Genomic DNA, 12,546 nt, shown 5'->3' with positions numbered 1-12,546 from the left:
CTACATAAGTGTGTTTGTATTTATGTATGTACCTCCACCCATGTGCTTGTTGGGAAGGGTGCTGGAGAACCTGTATCCAGGTCCTATACGCTTACAAACATTTTGGGCAAGTTTTAGGGTTGTTTTTCTGAATGGAGACTGAAAAGGAGACAAAATCAGCAAACTGGTTTGAAACAAAATTCTCAGCTGTCTCATTGCTCCTGTACTGTATTATAGCATAAACGGCAAGGGAACTTAAACACATGGAAGTGGGGGATTTTGTTTGCATTGCCTAAACAAATATTTTTTTAATGGTATAAAAATAGGTGGAACAGGAAGATAGGCAGCACCAATGTAGAAGAAAAGCATGCTTGTGCCCAATTCACCGGAGGGGTTGTTATAGAACATTTTATCATAATGAAAATATTACCCTTGGAATGCCAGGAAGATCAATGTCAATTTAAGTTGCCTGTCCTTTTTACTTCTAGTCACTAAAGTTAGACTTGTCCTAGACTTATTGTGACTCGCTGATTTTTTTTTTTTATTTCAGAAAATGTTCTCTTTCATTGACGAATCAATAGCTCTTTGCTAGTCCTGGCTTTGCTCCTTGCTCTTCTCTGCCGGCCCTCACTCAGGGCTGTTGCTAAGGGCCAGAGGAAGTCTCCTGTTGCATTCGGCTGAGAAATCAGGGAGGAAAAGCACATTTTCTGTGAGGTGCAAATGAGGCACTTTTCCCACTGCTGTCCTTCGACGTAAGAAATACGATTCTCGCTGGAACAAGCTGCTCATGATTAGGACCCCCGTGTGTCTCAGAATTTTGACAGGCTATTCCTAAACTCATAAAATTAGCAGAGCGCCACGGTGGGATCTAGAGAGCAACATTTTTCTTACAGTACAGGACTCCCGGCAATCAGTTTCAAAAGGAGACTTTTATAAAGTTTTCTTCCTTCTCTTAATGAAGTTGACAGACATCTTCCTGTGGATTTCAGTGAGAAAAAAAAATAAATCCTTTAGTCAGACAGCTTGTAACTCCTTTATTTGAAAGCAGCTGAGTAGGGCATATATAAATTTGCTAAACGTTTTATAGACAACAAACCAATAAATGCAGTAAAATTCTCTATTTGATAGAAAATTTAACTGGAGGGAACAGAAACCTTCAGAACCATTGAATATACCTCATTTACCTTCTGATGTATTTCATTTTAAACATACTGTTCAGTTCTTCATATTATTTATTTAAATGCATTTCACGGTGTGTTGCACAGATAGCTTTGACAAAATCATGTATTTGTAAAAACAAAGACACGCTCTAACTGTGGCTTACTATGCCTAGGAAATGCTGTCCAGCAATTCCACCACTCTTTTGAGTGACTCTACTAATAAGTTATCAGTGCATCAATTAGTGTTTTTACTGAAGAGTTACTTACCCTCCAGCACAGAAGAAATCCAGTTCTTTGGGAAGCTGCATGCAGGGGAACCTGCGCTATCCGGGTTTGTCATGCACGAGAGCCTGGGATCTAACAGCCTGCTCTATCGAGGTCACGCATGCATTGATAAGGAAACCCAGCCAGGGTTATATGATCAACATAAACACGAACACACAACCCAGTCGTGCCAGGCAAGCCCATTGGGTTGCATCTGCGCTGCCCCATCCAAAGGCTGAACGTTTTGTGTGTGTGTGCCTACTGCCTGTAGGTCACAGAGCTAATGAGCCTATCTTGTCTCCTCCGAACAATCTGTGCTGGAGTTGGAATATATTTCCTGTGGTTCATCAGAAGAACTGGCAAGCAAACAAGGCTGATAGATGTAGTTCAGACTTGTGAGGATTTCCTGGTAAGATTGTTTTTTCCCTGTTCAACCAATTATGAAAGTAATGGTAGATACGAATACCCATTTCCCTTTGTTTGCCGTTGCAAAAGCTTGGCATTCGCTGACGTTTCCTGGTGGTGTAGAAAGCCGGAGGAGTAATGGGTTGCCGTAACGATTTGGCCCGAAGATTCTTCCTGTGAACGTAGCAGATGGTGATTTGAATTGTGTGTCCTGCAAGGTGAAAGCCATAAATCACTCCTGAGCAGAGGTGAAAGTCTAAGTGATCGTTAATGTTCTGAACCTAAGGTGACAAACTCCGTTTCATCTCCTCAAGACTTGGACAGGACAAAGACACTTTTTCTTCTTTAGAATAAGGAAATAGTGGAAGCGGAAACTTTTGAACTGTATTCTTCAGAAATTCCCAGGAGGTGAGATGAGTGCGCTTCCTCTTTCCAGACTGTTTCGAAAAGCCATAGTGTTCTGGAGGAGGTACAGATGGTCTCTGAAGGCTGGTTGTACAACACTTATTTCAGTGGGACTTCGAGTCACCATGCCCAGCCTGTTACCTCTGAGACAGGAGCTGATGTTTTAAACATGGCTCATGGAGCTGGGTACCTCCTGGAGTAACCAGGCTGTATCCTGGGTGAATTCTGAAGCTGCCGAGCGTTCAGCACAGCGACAGCCTCCGAGGAAGCTAGAACTGGAATGACCAGAAGATCCCACAGCTCTGGGGTTCATAGGGAAGTGTAGCATCTCTCCCATCCCTGAGCTAACTAAAGCCTTTCCGTTAGAGCAGGTCTTTCCTAATCAAATGCCTCTGTGTCATAGGATTGCTTGATAATTCTTCACGTATGTGTTTAAGGAGACCAAGGAAAGGGCTTTTCTGCTACAGATTCAGTTTCTTTTCCTTGAATAACCCTATCTTCCCCAAATTCATGCTTTGATATAGATAGTAGAAATGAAATAAATGTGGTAGAGATATTCTGATTTTTATCAAGTAAGTGTTCACTGGATATTTCTAAGTTAAATATTATTTTAAAAAATATTTGTAAATAGTAGTTACTACCTAGTATTTTAGTGCTTTGGATACATAGCAAGTAAGTTTCAGTTAGTATTTGTGCTTGTGCCTTGAGGGGTGAGCTGTGTATAAGACCCCAAAAATTAAGGGGAAAAAAAAAAAGAGAAAAAAGAAGGGATTTGCCAGGCAACAAGTCTGGAAGATAACAAAAACTGTCACACAACACAACTGTCATGTGTGCTTTTTCTACCACCCTCTATCTTCTTTGGTTATTCAGTATGTAAGAAGAGTTTTTCTTTCCCAAATGCTTCCCCAACTTCCATACAAGACTAGCATCTGCAAATGACACTACTTTTGTCTCTTTATTAAAACGGCCCAGAAAAATGTGCGTGCAGGGCGGAGGGGGTGACTTCCTTTAACATTCTTTGCACTCTCAGCTAGTCTGCAGTTGCCAGTTGCATTACTGATAATCTATTCATTAAGTTTTGCCACATGAATTCTTTCCCTCAGCCTTGAAGGTCACCAGTTGCAATTTGCTAGGCTTGAGGAAAAGTTGCAATCAAATACCAAGGCCACAGACAGATGCCCACCGGAGAAATGGCAGTGATGGCATCAGGCTTTACAGCTTCCACCCCAGGAATGGTCTATGCAAGTTCTTCTCTCCATCACCGTGAAAGCACATGGGTTAGTTCAAATTGCCAATGAGGGGCAGATGGATGAAGCAGGTAACTCCATGACTGCCCCAGACATTTCTGCAAGAAGCATTTGACTACAGCCTGAACGGTTCTCGTTCTACTTATTTGCCTTCTTTTCACATTGTTGCAGCCAGAAGATCGTTAAGTGCCTTTTTAGGACAGGTTTGAATTCAGTGAGACTACTTACGTAAGTAGCTCTTCACCAGTCTGAGCAAGATGACCCTTGGTTTCCATTTCTAGGACACATCGTTCAAGAAAGTTGGGCCTCTTATGTCAATAACCTCTTGGTTGCTACATCTCAGCTCTGGTCCTGCGGAATCTGCCCAGGAGCTCCAGCACAATCTCCATAAAAGTGGTTATAAACGGATTAAACCATGGCTTGTGGTGGACGGTACAGAATTTGGTTGTTTATTTATCTCTGTCTGATTTTTCTTGTAGCAGGGATTTCTACTGCCCTAAAAACGAAAGGTTAAATTCCTTCAAGTCTTTGTCCTAGATACCACCATGTCACTTTATTTGGACTCTATAAAGGAACGTATGCGTATCCCTTTGTAAATGCCATTCCAACAATTCTCCCTCGCATGGTTTTTTCCGAAGGACTCCAAAGCAAAGCTTGTTGGGAATTTTCCCACAATATATTTGTTTGCATCCGAAAATGCTGACTTGCTGAAACGGAACCTTTTTGTGGGAAAGTATTTGTTCCAGTAAGAAGGCTTCTCAGATTCAGAAGTTAATTTCTAGGAAGAAAAAAAGCGAAAGACAAACTTTCCCTTCTTTTCCTCAAAATAGATGGCTGCTCAGCGTTCAGGCATTCCCTGGGGGATATGGGCAAGAGAGGTTCAAATCCCATTGATTCAGCATGTTAATGTCTTTCTGGGCCAGCTACGCGCAGCTGAACAGCTTCAGACAGGGTAAAAGGGAATATTCGCACCGAGTTCTTTGTATGTCCATTTCGGCATTTTTTCAGGAAGGTCCTAGTTTGATTTTAATGCACAACAAAAGCAAATTTTGAAATTTATATTGTTCTCCAAAATACTAATGTTTTGCAGATACTCTTACACCAACCCAGCAGCGATCACCTTGCAGATCCGTTATCTTAAAAATGCAGATGACTGAGTCACTCCGTTTGGAATCTGTAACTCATATGAAGTCCTTCTGAAGCTTTGTGGGCTTTTAGGAGACATCTAGGGGTTAATTCTGCAAATTTCTAAACTACAAGATGTTAATGAGCAAAAAGCACTAGTTACTTAACTAATGGGGCTATTCATACCCTTGATGCCAGCACGTTACAAATTGAAAAAAATTTATTAAGGTCAATAGAAAGATTTCCACTGGACTTGCATGAAAGTTCGTTAAGTTATGTCCTTGTATCTTGAAATTTTATTTTGACACTTGATCTTGTCTTATTTTGTGACGTTCAGATTCTAACAAAATTATATTTCTATCAGTCACTTACCTCTACAATTAGAGAAGGAGGCATAGTCTTTGTCTCCTTTTTAGAGAGACAGTGAGAACTCAGGAAACCTGAATTCTATTCCCTGAATTGCTGCTGACTTGCTTAGACTATCTATCATTATTTATTAACTTTAGCAACTAATTTTATGATTCTAAGATGCAAGGAAATTTAAGCACTAGGAAATATAACATTTTGGTAAAAAACTGCATTACAGTGCTCATAACCTTAATTTACTCAATGGCAATTTCACAATTAGGACATTATAATGCAGTTTTAATGCACATTTATTATAGTAATGAAGTACAGAATTACACAGATACAACACAAATCATATTTAATCAAGAGCAATCTCAGATAATAACCAACTAAGAATTAGAATGATATGCCACTGAGTTTGTATGTATAATTTTTTTTTATCAATAAGCAGTGCTACAAATTGTCATAATATAAATTGTTTACATTTGTTTTAAAACATTCTATAATATTGATTGATGTTTATGACCAAGTCTTTATTTATTGTATGAATACCATAAAAGTTCTCCCACTAATCAGAGAATTAATTTTCCATCCTGCACAACTAGAGTTTCAAGTTAAATATTAATTCTTATAATGTACTAATTTTTTCAAAATGCAAAACCCCCAAAACTAAACAAAACAAAAAAAAACAAAACCCAATTTGCTATTTCACAAAGCTGCCAAAGAAGGATCCTTGGAAAACAGTCTTCTCTTCATACGAAAAGTAAATTCTATCATAAAACTCTCCCACCTTTTAAGTTAAGGCTAATATTCTGTGAAATATTGTTTTTCCTTACTTCACAAAAAAGTCACAGCTTGGTCGTCTGTATCATGTGCTTTTGCCTTGTCTTGTGCAGTTACCACCTTCTTGAATCTTCTTAGTTGGCAGCATTCTGCCAAAGCAGATGGATTCTTAAAGTAAAATGCAACCCTAATAATAATTCCTTAATCTTCAGCTACGAGTTTTACATTATAATTTAAATTGGAATAATATTTTTACTGCAGTTTATCATACTAATACTAGGAAAAACCGTTCTAGAATTAAATAAAATTATATCATAGTGTTTAAAATACATTTTACATTCTACATTATTGCACTATTTTTTAAACTATACCTAAAATACATTTGAACATACTGACATATTGCATGTCTCGAAGTACACTTTTAAGAGCGTGGTTAAGTGCACAGGTTGCCAGTAACTGGTTAACACTAAGTATTATTACCATTCCTTTTGCATTTGATTTCTTAATGAACTTTTAAAAAATGTTAAAATGAACAGTTTTCTATAAGGAAAAAAAAAACAAACCTCCATGCTTGAGAGCAACAAATACTTTTTCAGAATAGTGAAACATAAGCATATTGGAAATCAGCGGTCAGTCACTGAAGAAAATCAACGGACTTTTGAGAAAACCCAGTACAGAATGCATCTGTAGGTAGCAGTATTTTACATTTGGAAGCCTTCTACATGAGTCATGTCCTAAACCGGAGTTGTAGCTGAAAGAAGACATTACCACTCCAGCCTTGCGTGCCTCACCAGCCACGACTGCCAAATCAAAGTCTCCAACTAACAATGCAAGTAACAGAAGAATAAATAGCTTTGCCTTTTTACCGAACATGTAGCATCTCTAAATGCACGCTATTCAGCACAAAAGTATTGTAACGTTCACAAACATAATACTCACTCCTCTGCCCATTGTATAGATCTGTACTCACTGCTGCAGTGAGAGGTTTTGGTAGATGAGAAATAGCCTCCGACAAAAACAGAAGATAAAATTATTAAGTGAAGATAAAGCTGTATCAAGCCTCTCCAGAGCTGTGAAACAATAGCTAGCCTGCGCTAATCTTGACACTGAGCCTGAGAATGCAGTGGTTTCACATGTCATTTCAAGTACTTTTGCTAAATTTTAAGGCATGATGCAACGGTTTAAAAAGCGGATAGTGTATCATAGAGAACATTCTGGCTGAAATCCCAGGTCCATTAAAATCAATGGGAGTTTTTACTCTGGTTTTGTGTCATACATTCGTTATTTCTCCTCCCTCATTCTTTTCACTTATACTCATTTTATGACACTCATCGATACATGCCGCTGTATCAGAGTTCATTAAAGCACTGTGTGTTTCATTACATAATCAGAACCCAAGTCTGCACCAAACAATGGAAAGTGATTTTTTTATTTGCAGAAACAAAAATTATTAATTTTTCCTCGCAACAGTTGTTTGATAGACATATGAGTAAGGGGAAGAGGGGGTTTATTAAGCTCTAAAAAATGGATTGTACGCCTGAGGCGTGCTTTTTTGTGTATGTCGCCTGCAACCTGTGACATTCTGTTGGATATGACTTCAAAGTAACTGTATGCCCTGCTGTAAGTTAAACACTAGAACATAAACACACACATTAAATCTGAAACAGACAATAAAATAAGAAAACACATTTCCATTTTCTGACTGACCTCAATCTCTGAAGGAGGACCCCTGCATGTTACATTAGCCGGCTGGGCTCCGTTACACCGCCACACGCTCTGCCCAATCTACTGAAATATTGATTTTTTTTTTTATCTTTTTTTCGCAGAGCATACACACTGTAAAATCAATATTCCCGTACACACAGCTGAGTGGCAACGGCACAGCTGAGGCCGACTCCATGGCCTAGCAGAGGGGTGGTATGCTGCGGGAGCAGGAATAGAGGGGAACGGGAAGGTGGGAAAGAATAGTACACAGGGAAAACGGCAGCAAAAGGCTAGAGACTGAACATCATGGTGAAGGCGCAGCCAGGGAGGAACAGGCTTCATAAACACACCAGAAAGGCTCAGGAAAGACTTGCCATTTCTGGTTCTGAAGACAAAGGAGCTAAAAAAAGAGGAAACAAAATTTAAGTATTCAAAGAGAGTCTTCTGAGGTTCTCCTTCCCCAAACACTACGTTTTAAACAATAAAAAAATAATTATAGAAACTAAAAAAAAGATAAAATATTTCAAAGCATTTTTCAGTTTATTTCCCTTTCAGACACCGCAGTGACAGCCACAGGCTTGGATTAACGGGCATCGCTGTGAACCTGCAACGACAAGGGCCACACGAGCGCTGGAGGTCACCTGCACGGTGACACCACCGGAGGACGGGGCTGCGCACCTTCAGGCTCAGGGACCTCCTGCGGATGGACGGCTCCTCGGGGACTACTCATAAACACCTCAAGTACAAAAGCACTCTTACAAGTTGAGGCCTACCTACGTGACCACAAACTTCACCCCCCATCGGTTCTTCAAACCCAGTTTCATCTGAGCCTAGTGAACAAGCTGATCAGCAAGATGGGCTTAACTTTAATGGCTTTAATTCCATGTAAACTGCAGGAATTATTATTTTTAAATCTTTACTCAGCGAATTTTGTACTACAGTGTACTCAGAGGTCCACATAGCCCTATCAAAGTCCTGACACCTCCTCAAGAGGAGAGCAGAGAACACCCTCTTCAGACAGCAGACCCCCCTCGGCTTTTCTTTCAGGGTGAGGAAACACCACTTTCAAGCAAAAGCTGTTACGCTCTTTCCAAAATCCTTCAAATTCGAAGCAGGAACTACAAACACCCGAGATTTTCTCCTGCTCACACCCGCCACGCTCCAGGCTGCTGTCTCAGGGGGAAGCCAAGCCACCAGAAGTGATTTTAGGAGCGGCTCGCTCCCCGCAGCTCCCCACCACGTTACACCGAAGAACCCCCCCGCGGGAGGCGTGCCGGGAGAGCCCCCCGCCGCCGCAGCCACGCAGGTGCCGCCGGGGCCGCCTGCCCAGCACCCCCGGCCGAGGGCGGGACCCGACCTACGCGCCTCCGCCGGGGGTGGGGGGAAAGCGCTGCTTCGCCCTCCCCGGCCGAGAAGCCGCGGGCGGCGAGGCGCACCGAGACCCGCCGCCACCTCCACACCCCCGCGGCCTCCCCCCGGCCGGGGGCAGCGGCTGCCGGAGGCCGAGGCGGCGGGAGGCGGGGGGAGGGCGGCGAGGACCCGCCGGTGCGCCGCCGCCCCCTCCTCAGCGCCGCCGCCAACGGCCGCAACGGCCACCGGGGCCGGCGCGGCGCGGCGCGGCCCCGCCCCCTGTGTGGGCGTGGCCGGCGGGGCGTGGCGGGGGCGTGGCCGGCGGGCCGGGCGGCTTTGGCGCGGAGCGGCGACAGCAGCCGTGACCTCCGACCCCGCCCGCCGTCGGCCAATAAGAGCGCGGCTCGTCCCCCCCCGAACCCAAAATTTCCACGTCGGCAAAAGTCAAGATGGAGCGGCGGCGCGGCGCGCGCGGCACGGCACGGCACGGCACGGCGGGGCGCGCGCGGGCGCCACCGGCCACCGCCACCAACCGACGGGACGCGGCCGGACGAGACGAGGCCGCCGCTGCGGGGGGCTGCGGGGCGGAGCGGACCTGTTGCGCTGGGCGGCGGGGGCCGAGGGGAAGGGCTGGCGGGGGTGGGGGGCGTCCGCCCGCCGGTCGGGGCTGCGGAGCCGGGGTTTGGGGGTGGGAGGGGGGGGGGAGGTGGCGGGCGCTGCCGCGGCGGGGCCGCCTCAGGGCCGCGGCGGCGGGGCTGTCAGCGGGAGCGTCGGCAGCCTCTCCGGCCGGCCGCGGCCCGTTAGCTCCCGGCGGGGGGGGGGGGTGCGTGTGTGTGTGGTGTTTTTGCGGGGCTTTATTTAAAATATCTTCTCATCGCCTTTCTCGGTTAGCGGGGCCGCGGGGGGGGGGGGGGCGGTGGGAGGAGGAGGAGGAAAGGGGGTGCCTTCCACCACCGCTAACCCTGTGCCCCTTCCCTTCCTTCCCAGGCGGGGAAACGCGCTGGCAGGCGGCCCCGGTGCCGGTACCGGGAAGGAGGATTCGGAGCCTCCGGAAGCAAAGTTCTGTGACACTCCGACTCTGGGTACGATAGCAGTCAGTGCACTACAGAACTTTGTCTCCGGCGGTGGCGGCGGCGGCCCCGGGAGCCTCAGGTGGACACGTCACTGCGGGTTGTCCCACCGGGAGGGACGGTGAGCCCGACCCGCGCCCGGCAGCCTGGGAATAAAGTCTTTGCTGCTGCCGTGGGCCTCCCGCTCTGAAGTTTTGATGGGGTTTTTTTTGTTTGTTTGTTTAGTTTGGTTTTTTTGGGGGGTTTTTTTCCCCTTTTCCAAGGTAAAAATAGCGCAACATCTGGGCATGGGAGGGTTGTTTCGGTGCAGTCAGGCTGGCCTGGCTGTGGGTGTGAATGTGAAACCAGCTGTGGTGACTCGGTGCAGCTCCATTGGTAATGGGTGTGTGGACGTGCTCGACACTGTGCCTAACTGTGCTTTGTTTTAAGTGTGTAAAAGAATAGTGGCTTAAGTAAGGACTGGAGTTGGATAAAAGAGTTTCTGCTCTTAGCAAAAACCTGTGATATACAGCCCGATATGCACACTTAATGCAGCGCGTTAAGCGTGCTAATTCAGTCTTTAGGCCTTGCCTTGTGACCCTGAGCTCTTCTTTCCTCTTTAGAACCCTCAAACCCCTCAACTTCTGTTGAGTGATAGCTCCGACTTAAATTCAAGCCTCAGCAAAAATCACAGGGCTTGTTGTAAGTTAGTACTGCAATACATCCTCTCTGGTGCAAGGGGGAGGCTTTGGAAGGATAACTGACACCTGTATTTTTTTAGTGCAGTTGCAAGGTTTTCTAGTGTAACCACATTTGACACCCGCACTATATTGAATGTGGACAATGGCTGGAAGGGCTGAGAAGGGGCCAGACTCAACTTCTTTTTTTTTCAGTTTAAGTTGGAATCTGGCAACAGTCAGCCTGTCTCTCTTCAGAAACTTTGCAGAGTTTCCTGGTGTATAAACTCAGCTGTGAAGTTCTTGTGAGGTGGACATAATCATCTGATCTCAGCTCTTATCACGATGAGAGCAAGATGAAAAACAGGAATTGCTAGAGGTCAGGTGGAGTAAGGTATGGTGACTTATTTAAAATTAAAAATCAGGGTGTGCTGTAGTTTCTTAGCAAGTAAGTCTCTCACAGTTGCTTCATTGTATAGCAGATACACTGCTTTTATACACATAAATATATTTCTGTGTGTGTATACACACATATGTTAGAGGTCTCATATTTTGTTAGCTTTTTGTAGCTAATGATCCCCTTTGGGCTCACTAGAAACCTAAATCAACTTTTCTTCTCTGCCAATCTGAACATGGAAGGTACAGGAAGATTATACAGTTCATGGAATTGGGCTGGAAACTGAAATGCTATTCTAAGTACATGCTTTTTGGCTCAAACCATTTAATCAAAGGGTAGGTAAAGTGAGGAGCACTTACTGTATGGCAGCCCACGTGACCAGCTAGGGCTATATTTGGATGCTGGAGGTTTAAGGAATCCTTTTTGCTAACCATTTTTGGCCAATTGCCTGCTGCTTTATGTTGTACAGTGTGACGTCTGCTAAAAAGGACTTGGAAGTCTGGTGTCTGCAACTGTTTAATCAGTGCAGTTATAGGGAAACACCTTGTACTGTCAGGGCTAAAGTCCCACTGTATTTAATTTAGGGGTGGTTCCTGCCTAGCAGGATATGTAATGCAAATTGCAGTTTCCAATTTTTGTACTAAATAGATGACTTTTTTTTTGGGGGGGTGGGGGTGGCAGTAGGCCTTATAAAGGCTTCTTAGAGACTCAGATTTGGTGGTTAAAACTCTGTATAGGTGCTTACAGTTCTGGAAACCCACAGACTGGAGCATACACTTACTCTTTCAGGGTGGGTATAACATGTTTGGATCTTAGCTTAGTTCAGTGTAAATTCAGCCTGGAATAGGGGGTCCAGACCCTGAAGCCTGTTGCACTGGACTGGATGTCATGGCAGGTAGCAAACCTGTGTCCAGCTGTGGTGGGAATGAACTCTTCATCTGCTTTCTCTCAACATCTTTCAGCTGGAGCCAATTTTCTGCCTGCTTTAGTTCCCTGGTGGTCAAGCTGACCAGCTGTGAAGGCAAGGTGAGTAACACTTGGCCTCCTGGTACCTCTCATTTGTCTTTGCCACACATCTGCAGCATGTTGTACCTCCTGTCCTACAAGTAATACTTGAATAGTGACCTTTTGGTGACATTTCTGCTTTGATACAGGAAATCATGTGGCCTTCAGGTGGGACTAGAAAATTACTCAATGCTTTCGATTTTGTGCTTTATTCTTCCACTGAAATGTATGCAATCGAATAGTCCCCTGGCATTTGAACTTTCTCACTTCCTTGCAGTGTAAGACGCTTGAAAGCAAGCTTGAGGTGTGTAGTGGTACTTGGGGCCTTGAATGGGCGATGAAGAGTTTTGACTAACCTTTTAAGAGTAGTGTTTGATTAAGATGGTGCAGGAATTGGAAGCAGAAAGCCCTGGTGTTGCTGTTTAAAATAAAGTCTGAATGTCAAACTGTATAACTGCATTGATACAACTTATTTTCCAATGACTTCTTGGCATCTTCTGCTTCTCTGCTAGGCAGTACATCACTAGAGGCATACTCTCAATTGCTGCTTAATTTTTTGGTGCTTTTTGATGCTTTAGAGTGTCTGTTCCAATTACGGTCCCTTCCTCATTGGAAGAGTGGCAAATGAGCATGCTGAGTAAATTACAC

General features: G+C 44.5%; 1 protein-coding gene across 1 annotated transcript; it reads left to right on the top strand.

Annotated features, from left to right (window-relative positions):
* Positions 1 to 3,403: 3,403 nt before the first annotated feature.
* On the top strand, positions 3,404 to 9,135 carry LOC134510586 (proline-rich protein 2-like). Its single transcript, XM_063323879.1, has 2 exons — positions 3,404 to 3,490; positions 8,536 to 9,135. The coding sequence occupies exons 1-2, from the start codon at positions 3,404 to 3,406 to the stop codon at positions 9,133 to 9,135; spliced, it is 687 nt and encodes a 228-aa protein (XP_063179949.1).
* Positions 9,136 to 12,546: the final 3,411 nt, after the last annotated feature.

Source organism: Chroicocephalus ridibundus, chromosome 2 (genome assembly GCF_963924245.1).
Source record: "Chroicocephalus ridibundus chromosome 2, bChrRid1.1, whole genome shotgun sequence".
Classification (NCBI taxonomy): Eukaryota; Metazoa; Chordata; class Aves; order Charadriiformes; family Laridae; genus Chroicocephalus; species Chroicocephalus ridibundus.
Note: the sequence above shows the minus strand (reverse complement) of the source record. Positions and strands in the feature narration are given on the sequence as shown.